The 12,338-nt window shown below is 35.3% G+C and overlaps 1 protein-coding gene across 11 annotated transcripts in view; it reads right to left on the reverse strand.

The window, feature by feature from the left end:
- The window catches only part of COL24A1 (collagen type XXIV alpha 1 chain), a 310,376-nt gene that overhangs the window by 2,094 nt on the left and 295,944 nt on the right, over positions 1-12,338 (reverse strand). For all 11 annotated transcript variants that reach the window (XM_088791263.1, XM_088791262.1, XM_074335082.2 and 8 more), the window contains 4 exons: positions 12,095-12,160; positions 11,277-11,445; positions 4,925-5,034; positions 2,372-2,587 (listed from right to left, as the gene is read on the reverse strand). In XM_088791263.1, coding sequence (XP_088647389.1) covers positions 2,372-2,587; positions 4,925-5,034; positions 11,277-11,445; positions 12,095-12,160 — 561 coding nt within the window. The remainder of the gene's footprint in view (positions 1-2,371; positions 2,588-4,924; positions 5,035-11,276; positions 11,446-12,094; positions 12,161-12,338) is intronic.

Genomic DNA, 12,338 nt, shown 5'->3' on the forward strand with positions numbered 1-12,338 from the left:
TGATAAATTCTATTATGAAACAAAAACTATCATAAAATTTCATATGATTAAGATTCTATAAGACAAAATAGAGAAATACAAGTGACTAGTTTTGTGAAGCTTTTTATTCAGGAGTGTATTCACTTACTGATTCACAGGATTATCATGGCATAAATTTTAAAATTTGAAGGAACTTTAGATACTATTTAAGTTATAAATTCCATTTTAAGTTAAGGCAATAGAAGCTCACTGAAGATAAATTCCTGAAGTCATAAGCTTGGTGTGACAACTAGAATTAGAGTTCTCTGTGTAAGACCCTGTTAGATTTAACTCATTGAATCTTTCAAGAAATATTTATTGAACACTAAGTACATTTCGCACAGTTGAATACGATGTAATTCTCTATTTTCTTACAGTACTTGGGAAATATAAAGATAAACAAATTAGTTCTGGCTTCCGAATTCTATCTAGCAGTTTATAAATCTAGTTGGTGAAAGAATAAAACATAAACAAATAGCCATAATACGAGACCATATGTGGTAAGTACAGTAAAAATGATGTAGACAATGAGTGCTAAATTCCTCTTTTCCTACTGGAGTATTAGGGAAAGCTTTATGAATTCAGAATTCAGAATTTAAGATGGACCTTAAAGTATGCCTAAAATTTCCACTTGGTTAGAGAGGCAGAGAGGGCATTTTAGAGAAAGGGAATGACATGAGTAAAACAAAACAACAAATAGTTGAAAAAGTAGAAAGTGGTTGTGAAAATAAGCCTAACATGGGGTTTAAGCACACATATTTTGTCATGGAAGAGATCTTGATAGAGAATAAAGTACCGCCAGCCTTCTCACATATAAAATGGGAATAAAAACCTACCTCACAGTGCTGTGAGGATTAAATGAGATTTCAACTAAAAGTCCCTGGCAGTAGAGTGTGGCATAAGCTTTGAAGTTGTACATTATTAGCTGCATGACCTTGAGCAAGTTACTTAACATTTCTGTTCCTTCACTTTCTTACCTATAAAATGAGACTAATGATTTCTTCACACAGCTGTTACAACTAAATAAAATAATGTATGTAATACATGGTACCTGCCATATAACAAGCCCCCAATAACTACTAGTAGAAATTGTTGATATGGCGATGATGATGATGATGATGATGAAGTAGAAGAAGAAGAATAGATTAGGTTTTGCCACAGTTTAGGGCAGACAGCCAGTGAAAGCCCAAGCTAGAAGGGAAGGTTGGGGCTTGACTGTTGTAAGTGCTGAATAAAGAGCTAATAAGTATGGATTGTGTCTTAGAGATACTAGTAGTGAGTCAATGAGTTTCTGGATAAAGTTGTGAGAGTTGAATGGATTTGTTGGTTATATTGATCTCTTCACTTGTAAAGAAGGAGCCAGTACTTTTCTGACTGTTGCCTATGATTTTTTCAATATAAAGCACTATTTGTCTAGAAATGAAATGTTATGATAAAGTAGAGCTCCCTGAAAATGGTAACAGACATTAAATCATGGGCTTCATAGTACACAAGAATAGGAAACCAAGCCACGTAACGTTCTTAATAATATGTATGTAGGTGGACAACTCTATTCTCTATAATGGGTTGGAAAATGCTTCTATAAAGAGCTAGATAGGAAATGTAGGTTTTGTGGGGCATACAGTCTATTGCATTTATTCAACTCGGCCATTGTAGTGTGATAACAGCCATACACAGTAAATAAACAAATGAGTGTGGCTGTGTTCCAATAACATTTATTTACAAAAACGAGTGGTGGGCTGGATTCGGTCTGTGGACAGCAGTTTGTCAATAACACAACGTTTTAAAATTATAAAATTTTCCTAACATTTATAATTTATTTTAATAGAGAAGATGGGCTATGATTAAAATATTGATTGGTAGACCAGTTAATCTGCAATTATACCTATACTTGATATCAAGTATAGGGGCTAACAAAATGAAATAGAACTGACTTGCCTCTATAATCTGTCTTCCATTGAGGAATGAGATGTAGAATCACAGTGGTAAAAAATATATAAAAGAAATCTATTTATCTATGTGCCTTATCTATCTATTATTTATTTATCTATCTATCCAGATGTGATATAATTATTTCATACGGGGAACAAAAATTAAATTTATCTATTAACCCGTTTTGCATATAAAAACCCATGGATGACCAATGAGTGTGACAAATGTTGACAAGATATGATAAAAACAAATGATTGATTCTGAAAAATGTATGGTTATTACGAATCAGGCACATTAAAACTTACTGTCCTTCTGTATCTGCAGTTTCCAATTAAAGTCTTAGTCTTGTTATTTTAATTTTATAGTTTTATAAATATTAAGTAAGTTAAATTGAACAATTCTAAAACTGCCATTCCCTTACCTTGCAGTCATCTGAAAGCACTTTAGGTTCAAACGGAGTGTTTTCTTCAAAAATCTGGCCGGTCCATCCCTTGAAACCAATAGGCAATCCCGAGCCACTTGTCTGAGCACTTGTCCACACTGGAGTGTTCAGACAGTGAATGGTGATGATTTGGGTGGCTTCTGAGCTCAGTAAATGAAGGAAATTCATCTGGACTTTTCCAACTCCAAACTCCAACTAATGTCATGGAAACAATATGCAGGTTATAAGATGTGGCAATTATGAAATTTATAGTTTGGGGAAACCTGAGGAAAGTCCTTGAAAGGCAGCCTTGAGAAAGCTGCTTTTCTTGGCATTTAAGTGCCAGTCAGTGGTGTGCTGGTAAATGCTTTCACCACTGGCACTTGCAGAGGTGGCGGTGGGGGGAATCCCTGATTTACAGCGTTTTCAGATTTCCATGGTATTTTATACTCCCACCATGACTGATTTCAGGCTATCAAGGTGGTGTCATTGAACATGCAGTGGGGCCAGTCTGAGCTGGCTTCAGCATACCAGTAGGATACCAGATGAGACAAAAAAAAAAAAGAAGATAATTTTCATAATGTTATCTAAAATGCATTAGTAGTCTGTTGTCGATCAATGCTTTAATTTTTTTCATAAAAATCCGAAACTGTCTCTGTACTTCAATTTGAAATATTTTTGTTTGTTTGTTTCCAAAGATAAGTTATAAGTTGTAATAATAACTTCACTGAGTAACTTTAACTGTGAGAACCTTTAAAGACAAGGACAGATTCTTACTCTTGGTGTTGCCAGCTCTAATGCAATTCCAGTTATATAGTGAGTCATCAATAAATGTTTATTGAAGGAATGAATGCATGAACAATCATTAGCTAATACAATGAAAACTAAAAGGTAAAATTGGACCAAGAGGGTCTGATTATACATTTTATAGGCTTAGGCAAAGAAGTAGATTTTTCTATAGCTTTCAACATATTATTATTATTTTAGCAGTATTCACGCAGGGATAGGAACATAAGTGAATATAAATGGGTCCTCCTAAGGAATTTATATTAATTTCCCAACATAAACTTAGAAAAAATATCTGTTATGAGACAACAGAGAAGAAAATAAAATGACAACAACGTAAGTAAAACCCCAGGAAAAGAGAAGAAAGACAAAGGAAGGGCATACGGATGAAAACATGGAAGGGTCACCATAAGGAACATAAGAGTTTAGTAGTTTAACTGCCTTCGTTTAACAGACGAGGATCACAAACTTGAAAAATGTAACCTTTCTGAGCCTTGGTCTCTGTGTTGGTCAAGTTGGGTATAACACTGCCATGACAGGGTTGTTGTAAGGATCTGAGATGCCAAGTGTCATTTAACTTGCACAGTACCTGGTAGAGACCAGGCTCTCTGGTGGCTCACAGTATCATTTCCCAAGTTATGAGAGGAATAGGAATTAGAACCCAGGTCCCGATTCCACGTCTACTCTTCTTTCCACTATCTGCTCTGTCTTTCTCAGGTTGCGTTGATTGATAGGAGACAACTAATTCAGTCAAGGAAAGCATTAGAGTGCAGTTGCTTTCCTGATCCAGTCTCCTTTGCACAACGCCGCCCACCCCTTTCTTCTATGATAATCCAAGTAAAAATCCTGGGCCAAATCCAGGGGAGTGAGGATGAGCATGTGGATATTTGGGAAGCAGGACTATCACGCTGCTCTTCATTAGAGGTACACAGATTCCCTAAAAATGGAAGAATCCTTCCTTCCTCTGCTTTGGCGGCAGTAATGGTGAACGCCTATTGAGATGAACTGGGGAAGCACCCTGGTTCGTGAAGGGGGACATTTTAGGAGGAGAAAGCAGTCTAAGGACAAGCAGTTAGAGAGATTACACATTTTAGCTGCCTTTTATGATGGACAAAATACACAATAGGCATGTCTGTCAGTTCTTTGTCAATGAGAAGTAAATTCTTGGTAATACCAAGCTGGTTTAACCAGAAAAATGAAGAAATGCAGTTTTTATTTCTTCAACATATGTTATAGGTAGAACTAAGCTCTAGGTTTTATAAATGCTTGTTCTACTACCCAATGTTATACTTTCATTCATCTTAAACATTTGGTCTATAGAATTATACTTGAACGAAGTTTTAAATAATAGTCAGTGGATGTTTAAGGGAGGTGCTTTTTGATCAATCACCAAAAATGGCATGTTTTGTGGCAAAATTTCTCTTTTAAAGATGATACAATTTTCAGTAAAACTTTAGGTAACTGATTACTGATTACAAATCCTGCAGCTGTTTGGGATTTTCTAATGTATGTGCATGCATAAAAATATATGTTCCACATTTTAAAAAGACATTTAAAAAGCATAATCAGTACAGTAGGCTTAGATAAGCCAATCATAAAAATACACAATTAAAATGTGAAGATTTACTTGGATTATTTTTTAAAAACAAAAAATTTCTTTGTTACATAGGGTAGAGAATGATACCTTGCATAGGGTAGAGAATTTTAAAATCATTGTTCACGGATATTGGGCAAGTACTAACATACATTCTATAATTGAATACATACCTTTGTCACAGAAACAGGAGATAAGCATGTCTGACCACCAGCACTGAAATTGCAGAAAACCTCAATGGCATCTGAAGGACATCCGAGATTTGGATCAATCCAGTATTTTCCTATTAATTTATTGAAAACATTAAGATATTTAAATGCTATACTAAAATATATTTGAACAATTCTTACAAATTATCATATTTTAAAGAGACATTTTGTCTTACTTGTAGAAAAACTTAGAAGATTATAAAGATATTAAGATTTTGTGAATAAATGGAAGCTGCAAGGATTATATAAAATTAATATTGAAAATATTGCATTGTTCACATACCTATCAATTTAAGGGCATTTCATAATTTTAATAAAAAATAATGAAATGGCTGAATTTATTGCGTCATTCTATAGATAAGATGAGCTCAACAGCTGAAAGTAAATTGTCTAATCTTATACAGTTAATAGAAAAGTTGCACTTAATGTAGTATATGTGTATATTTCTGTTCTACATTTCTTAAAAAGTATATTTAAAAAAAAATAGAAACAATTTCTTCAATCTCCCTGAGTTAATATGTATCTTTATGATAATTAAAATAAAAATAATGCATTTTTTTTGTTTTCAGAAAGAAAAATATACAGTTAAATGGTTATCATTTTGGTGCTTTCTTCATCAGATTTCTAAGTGGGAAAAACTGAAGTCCCTACTGCCAGTGTAAGACTGCCAACCTTTGCCTCTACAGAGGGCCCAGAAGAATCAAATGGGGCCTAAAGTTAACCTACAGGAAATACTAAGGCTGAAAAAGTATTGAGCTAGCATCATAATTCTAGAATAACATGCTCAGAGTATTGAAATTGGACTTATTCCAAATGCAAGACAATCAAACCATATTGGTCAAAGATCATTTTCTACAATAGGTAGACATCCTTGTCTGTTCCACCCTTACCCGGTAGCAAAGATTCCTCTAGTTTATCCTGGGCTTCCTTTGGTCCATCATTTTAGACTTCAAAATTCTTCCCTCTACTATTCTGATAATCCTTCAAAATGAACACGTGCTGAATTCGTAGCGCCAAGAGTAGAGGTCTGTTCTCTATTGCAGTGGTTTTCAAACTTTAGTGGCATTAGAACCATCTGATAAAACACAGGTAGCTGGACCCCACCCCCAGAGTTGCTGATTCATTAAACCTGGGGTGGGGCTTGAGAATCTGCATTTCAACAAAATCTAATTCTGGTTGAGGGACCACATTTGGAGAACCACTGATTTATCGAAATATGAAAGAAAGGGATGAAAGCCACCCTACCTCCCAGTCCCTTTTTTATCCCATTTACTCAGAATTTTGAACACTTTATAAAGTGCAGAAATTAGACCTGGATTTTTCTTGAGGATTGATGTAGGCTTCTAGTTGTATCTGAGGGAGTAAACATATCTTTGTTCACAATCTTTTCTCTTCTAAGAAATAGTTTCATACTACTATGTGAGCCAGTAAATTCTTTATAAAAAGTTGTCCATCAAGCAAATTTTTGTTGTTATATGGGGTAGAATGCTTTGAATTCAGGCATTATGTTGTACAATGGTGAATGGGTAGGGCCCTTATAATTTTTTCAAGATATGCTGAGCTATAAGTAAAGCATGGTGGTTAATATTGTAATGTACCTTTTGTAGACTTAAATGTCCTAACTCAAAACTGGCTGTCACCTGAGGACATTGCTTCCCTTGCAGCCCTTTCAAGTTCTGCCACAGCCTGTATAGCATTGCGTCTGGAGCCAGGAAGGTGTCTTTCTTGCTCCTCTTTGCCACCTCCAGACCATTCTCCTGGCTTTTTCCCTAAAAATGCTCCATGGTAAAATTACTGTCATCACATTATATCATCTATTATGTTGCAATAGTTGACTTTCCTGTTGCAATAGTTGACTTTCTTTCTTTGGAAATTTTAGCTTTGGCTGTCTATCACTTTTAGGAAATCTATTTATGACCTAATTCTTGATTTTAAATCCACATGGATGATACTTCCAATACCCTGGCCTCCTAGTTACTTGAGCTTTTTTCTACCAATGTTCTTGAACCCTTCCCCTGATCCTCCCCTGTCCAATTTACTTTAATCATTAACTTCTAAGGCCACACCCTAACCTATGTTATTACCTAAAACTAGAATTTCTCTATAATTTCACCTCTCTTCTCTTTCTAGCTCATTCCCTTCCAATAACTCTTTGATTCCATCAGGACCTACTATTCATTGATACTACCACTTCTTGGGTAGTGTCTCATTGTCTCTCATAGTCATGTGTTCACTTCCCTTCTTACCCAGCTTAAAACCCACAGTCTTTTACTATAATAACTTCCTTAGAGACGTCCTTAACCTCCCTGCCCTGCCTCACTTCATTGTATTTGACTTATAAAACTCCAGCCTTACCTAAGTCCAGTTTTGTGCCTGTAAACGTGGGTAAATGTGGCTGTAGAGAAATACCTCTATAATGGCTGGTCTCACTTTAAATTCAAATGTTTGTAAGGCTGCGAGACAATAATACTGTGTTTTCCTAGTTCATCCCCTCAATCACTGTTCTAGTTAACAGTTTGAAACCTTTTTCTCTCCCCTTAAATTTATTATACCTATTCCTTTATTTTTAACTGGTAACCTTCAATTTCACTGAGACAATTGAAGCAATCTGAAGAAAACTTACATAGGCTCCTATGATTACAGCTACTTACTAATCTGTACTTGCACACGTATGTTCTGCTTTCCCTCTTATGAGTACGCTGTGTTATAGAAGGCTTTTCTTGTCTATTATACTTTCAGTTTCAAATTCTTCCTCTCATTTTTTTCTTTTGAGTCTGCTTCTGTTGTCTGCTGTTTCTGCCAGTCCTCATTCATGGTGATTTGTCCACTTGCATGACAGGTTATCATTGATTGTGGGCTAGGCCCTATATTTGAGAAATTATTTGAGTTCTAGGGTGATGTTATCTTTTACAGACGATAGTATGTAGGGGGTATGAACAGTCTGGAACCATCTTAGTACAAGTTCAAATTTTGAAATTTTCTGAGCTATCTCAATGATGCAAAGCTGGGCTATAATTTGTATGAATGTCTCTTTTCTTCCTAGAGAGGAGCCCTTTGAAAACTTAAGTTCTTTGGTGGGTCACAGATTCCCACTTTTGACCCCTAGCCTTTTGAAGTCCCCAAAGCACTACTCAGTTTCTGAACACACCCAGTGAAAGTGTTGTGCTCACCTCTCTGCCGTCTTCAAAATCTTGGCTTAAAAGCTCCTCACTACTTTGTTAGCTATTATATATAATGTTTTTGATTCAATTTTTTAAATTTAGCCAGGCAATTTGAATTTCCCGCTTTATTACTGTGAGTAGAATCTCTCTGGCTTCACCATTTTATCTTAAAATCTAAAAAGGTTTTAACCACTATCATTCCTCTAAACTGCTCTTGTGAAGGTCATCAAAGATCTTCACATTGTTAAATCCAGTGGCCTTTCTCAGTTTGCACCTTACTTGGCACTGACCCAATCCATCCCTTCCTGCTCAGGCAAACATTTTTGTCACTCCACATTCATCTAGTTTTCCTCCTATCTCAGGGATAGCTCCTTCTTAGTTTTATTTCTGTTCCCCATCATGTCCCCAATCTCTACACATTAGTGAGCCCTATGGCACAGTATTTAGATCTCTTCTCTTTCTTTACCTTCTTTTAAGGTAGTCTTAAGCAGTCTCAGGGTATTAGATACTATTTACATGCAAATTCATGACTTTTCACCTCTACCCTGGTAAAAGATTTTACCTCTAGCCATCTATCTTTCGACTTCTCTCCTTAATAGCCAACTCCCTACTGGACATTCTTACTCGAATGCCTAACAGACATCTCAAACGAAATCTGTCCAAAACTGAACTACTGATCTTTCTGCAAACTTGCTTCTCCATCTCTATTAACAGGAACCTACCCTTCTCGTCTCTTAGTCAAAAACCTCAGAGTCATCCTTTATCATTCTATTTCTCTCACAACCCTTTGAAAAATACTATAAATGGAGCCACTTCAAAATGGAGTTGGAGCTGCCATCCCAGAGGAATTAATTGCCTTGCATGTCTTACTCCTGAAACTTTTGGAATGTTTAAAATGGGCAAAATACCCTTTGGACTGGGCCAAACCAACATTATATTCCAAACAACTCTTTAAGAAGCTAACGGGAAAACAGACATTCCGACTACTGAACTGAAAATTAAAGACATTCATTAGAATCAGTACCACCATGTATACCTAAGAACAACATAGCTTATTTAAACCTCTAGAAACTACTTCCTTGACTTATTAACACAAATAGAAATTATTTCCTTCTATTCATGTAATCATTTCCCTTCCTTTTCTTAAAAAAAACAAACAACTCCTTGTCTTCTCCCCTTAATTGAAACACTATTTGGGTTTCAGCCTGAATCAGTGCTTTCTGAATAGCTGTTCTTTTGGATATCAAATAAATGCAAACTTTCTTTCATTTTGGCCTTTTATTATTAGGTTAACAATCCACATCCAAATTATCGACAATAACTGCTCGCTGTACCTTAAAGCACATCCAAAGACATGACTATATCTTATCACTTCCCCTACTAACAATTCTAGGCCAACCCATCATCATCTTTTACTTGGATTATTTCAACAGTGGCTTCTTCTGCCCTTGTCTTCCTTATATTTGCAACACATCAGCCAGAGTAATATTTTAAAAATCTAAGTCAAATCATGTCATTTCTTTGCTCAAAAACTTCCCATGGCATCTCATCTTATTCAGAGTAAAAGCTGAAGTCTTTTGAGTAGTCTGCAAAATCCTCTATAGTCAGGTTTCTTGTTATCTTTCTGACTTTATTTCCTGCCAGTATTCCCATTATGCACTCTCTTCCAGTCACACTGGCCTTTTTGCTAATCACAGTAACATGCTAAGTACATTTTCAGGCCCATGGGTTTTCTATTTGTTCTTTCTGCACAGAAAGCTCTCCCTAGATTTCTTGTAGCTTTTTCCCATAACGCCTCCTGATATCGCTCAAATGTCACTTTCTCAAAGATGCCTTATCTAACTCTATTTAAAATATCATCCCCACTCCACTTTCTATCACATTCCCCTTTTCCCTGCTCTTTTGTGTTTCTCTACAGCACTTAACCACCTCCTAGTGATTAAAGTATTTTTGGACATAAGACCTTTCTGATACCTTGCAATCCATACCACTTAGCTACTTCTCCTCCAACGAAGGCAGACCTTGAATCAGATTTCAATGAACCTGTATATCTTATAATGTGTTTGTTCCTTTCAATTTCATAGAATTGCATTTTTATGCCCTCAAATATAGAAAAGAATCAAGCTTAGAATTACTACAGGCAGCTATAACTGTAAATATTATTTTAGTTTTTATGTAATCTTGGCAAGATATATAGGTATATAAAAGTTAAGCATTTTATTAATATAAATAAAATCAATATTTCCATTGCACTTTTAGAATGGAAGCAGATGATTTTGGACAAGTGTGTGTGTGTGTGTGTGTGCATGTGTGTGTGTGGCATGTATGTATGTATAAATTAAAATAACATGTGGACTACTATTCACCCTGCAGAATGACATAACATAGTTGTTTTTTTCCCCCCAAAATTAGCTTATGTGTCATTGTGTTGGGACAAGAGTTTTTAGCTAAAAATGATAACTACTAATGTTGATTGTACAGCTGACCATAGACCCAATAGAAATTAAAATTAAATGACATATGGTAGCAGACAGGATTTCCCCTACTTATAATTAGATAATGATGACTATTCCACTCTCTTTATCTTTTCCTTGATGGTTCTACTCTAAATTCACATTTGCACCTCTGGTTAATGGATGTTGGGTACCAGTGTAGGCATGAGAAAATTCCAAGAATAACAAACCACTCCTTTCATTTGATTATGAGGCATTTAAATTCCATTTTAGGAGGTGTGATGGAGAGGGTTCTATGATCTCTTTCTTTATGTTGCCAACTTTGGTGGTCCTGACAAGTGCTCCAGTCTGTCAACACAAAGTTCCTCTCTTCTTATTTGAATTTTTGACATGAATGTGATACATTCCAACAACAAAGTGTATGCAAGTAATATAGCAATGGGTGGGGTGGGTAAAGTTAGGGAGCAATCAGGCTGGGTAGTAGAAGACCTTAGAAAGTAATGTAAGCCCTTAGAAAGGATACTCTGACATCAGAAACGTGTCTCCCTCTAAGAATATTTGGTTCGTGGTGACATTAAAATGCCTTCTACCAGGGTTTTACCAAAATAAATAATATTTGGAATGAATACACGGCAAATCTCAAACATACTGAAATGATGAAATGAAAACAGACATCAGAGTTTGAGGAAACCAAGAACTTACCATCTAATACTTTGTGTTCACAGTTAAGCAAATCTTTGCAGATTCGTGCTGGGTTATCTCTTGTACCAAGAGGATTCTTGATGCTGCGCAGTAGATTGCTAAGGTAGTTCAGGGTTTTGAATATCTCTGCACTGTAGTCAATTAAAGTTACTTCGGTATTCTGGTAGCTCTGCCAAGTCATCGTAGGAATCATATTAGTAAAAAAGCATAAAGTAGCTGTCACCAGTAGGTAACTTTAATGATCAACAGAGATCAAGGCAGAAGAAAAATGTATTCCTATGGTGTACAACGAATTGAGAGTAGGGTGTAAAAAACAGCGTATATTTAAATATAGGCATACGTGTATGTTTTATTGTTCTTGATCCTATAAGAGATTAAGTTCACACTCAAATGTCTAGTTTTCAAGCTGACATAAAACTTAATATAAAAAAACTTAACACTATGCCTACTGCATAATGTTTTTAAAAATTATACATTGCATAACTAGAGTTTAAATAAGAAAAATGAGTAGTGATGGAAGGTCCCATTTTAAGAAATGGCCAACTTCATTTAACTATTTTCTTCTAGAGTACTAAATTCCTTACTAAAAAAATACTTTAACAATATTACCTTATTGTTTTAAAATTTTCCTTAAAAAATTCTACATATATATTCCTGCTTATTAAAATGACTTACCTTGTCCTTAAAAAATGGTTTAATTATTTTCAATCTGTTTTAAATGTAATATTTGTGATAAAGCCACATTTTGGCACCTGAAAAAAATTTCTGTTTAATTTGTATATTGAGATTGCCAATGTAAATAAAGCCAGATATATTACCTCCATCTGTAGAGCAGTATGTGATTCAATCAACGCTTGAATAGCAGCATTGATATCCATTTGTTTCTGTGTAAAACAAAACCATTTGAGATCAGCAATAAGATCAACACTGAGTGCTCTAAAGTAAAGGCTATAAATTCTGAAAGCACTGCTGTTAAAGTATACTAGACTTATCTGAAAGGGATTTGCATCTCTTATGGTCAGACAGATCTTGCAAATATTGCCTGGCTATCTGAAAGGACAA

The sequence above is a fragment of the Rhinolophus sinicus genome, chromosome 14 (genome assembly GCF_057876585.1).
Source record: "Rhinolophus sinicus isolate RSI-liver-muscle chromosome 14, RSI-T2T, whole genome shotgun sequence".
NCBI lineage: Eukaryota > Metazoa > Chordata > Mammalia > Chiroptera > Rhinolophidae > Rhinolophus > Rhinolophus sinicus.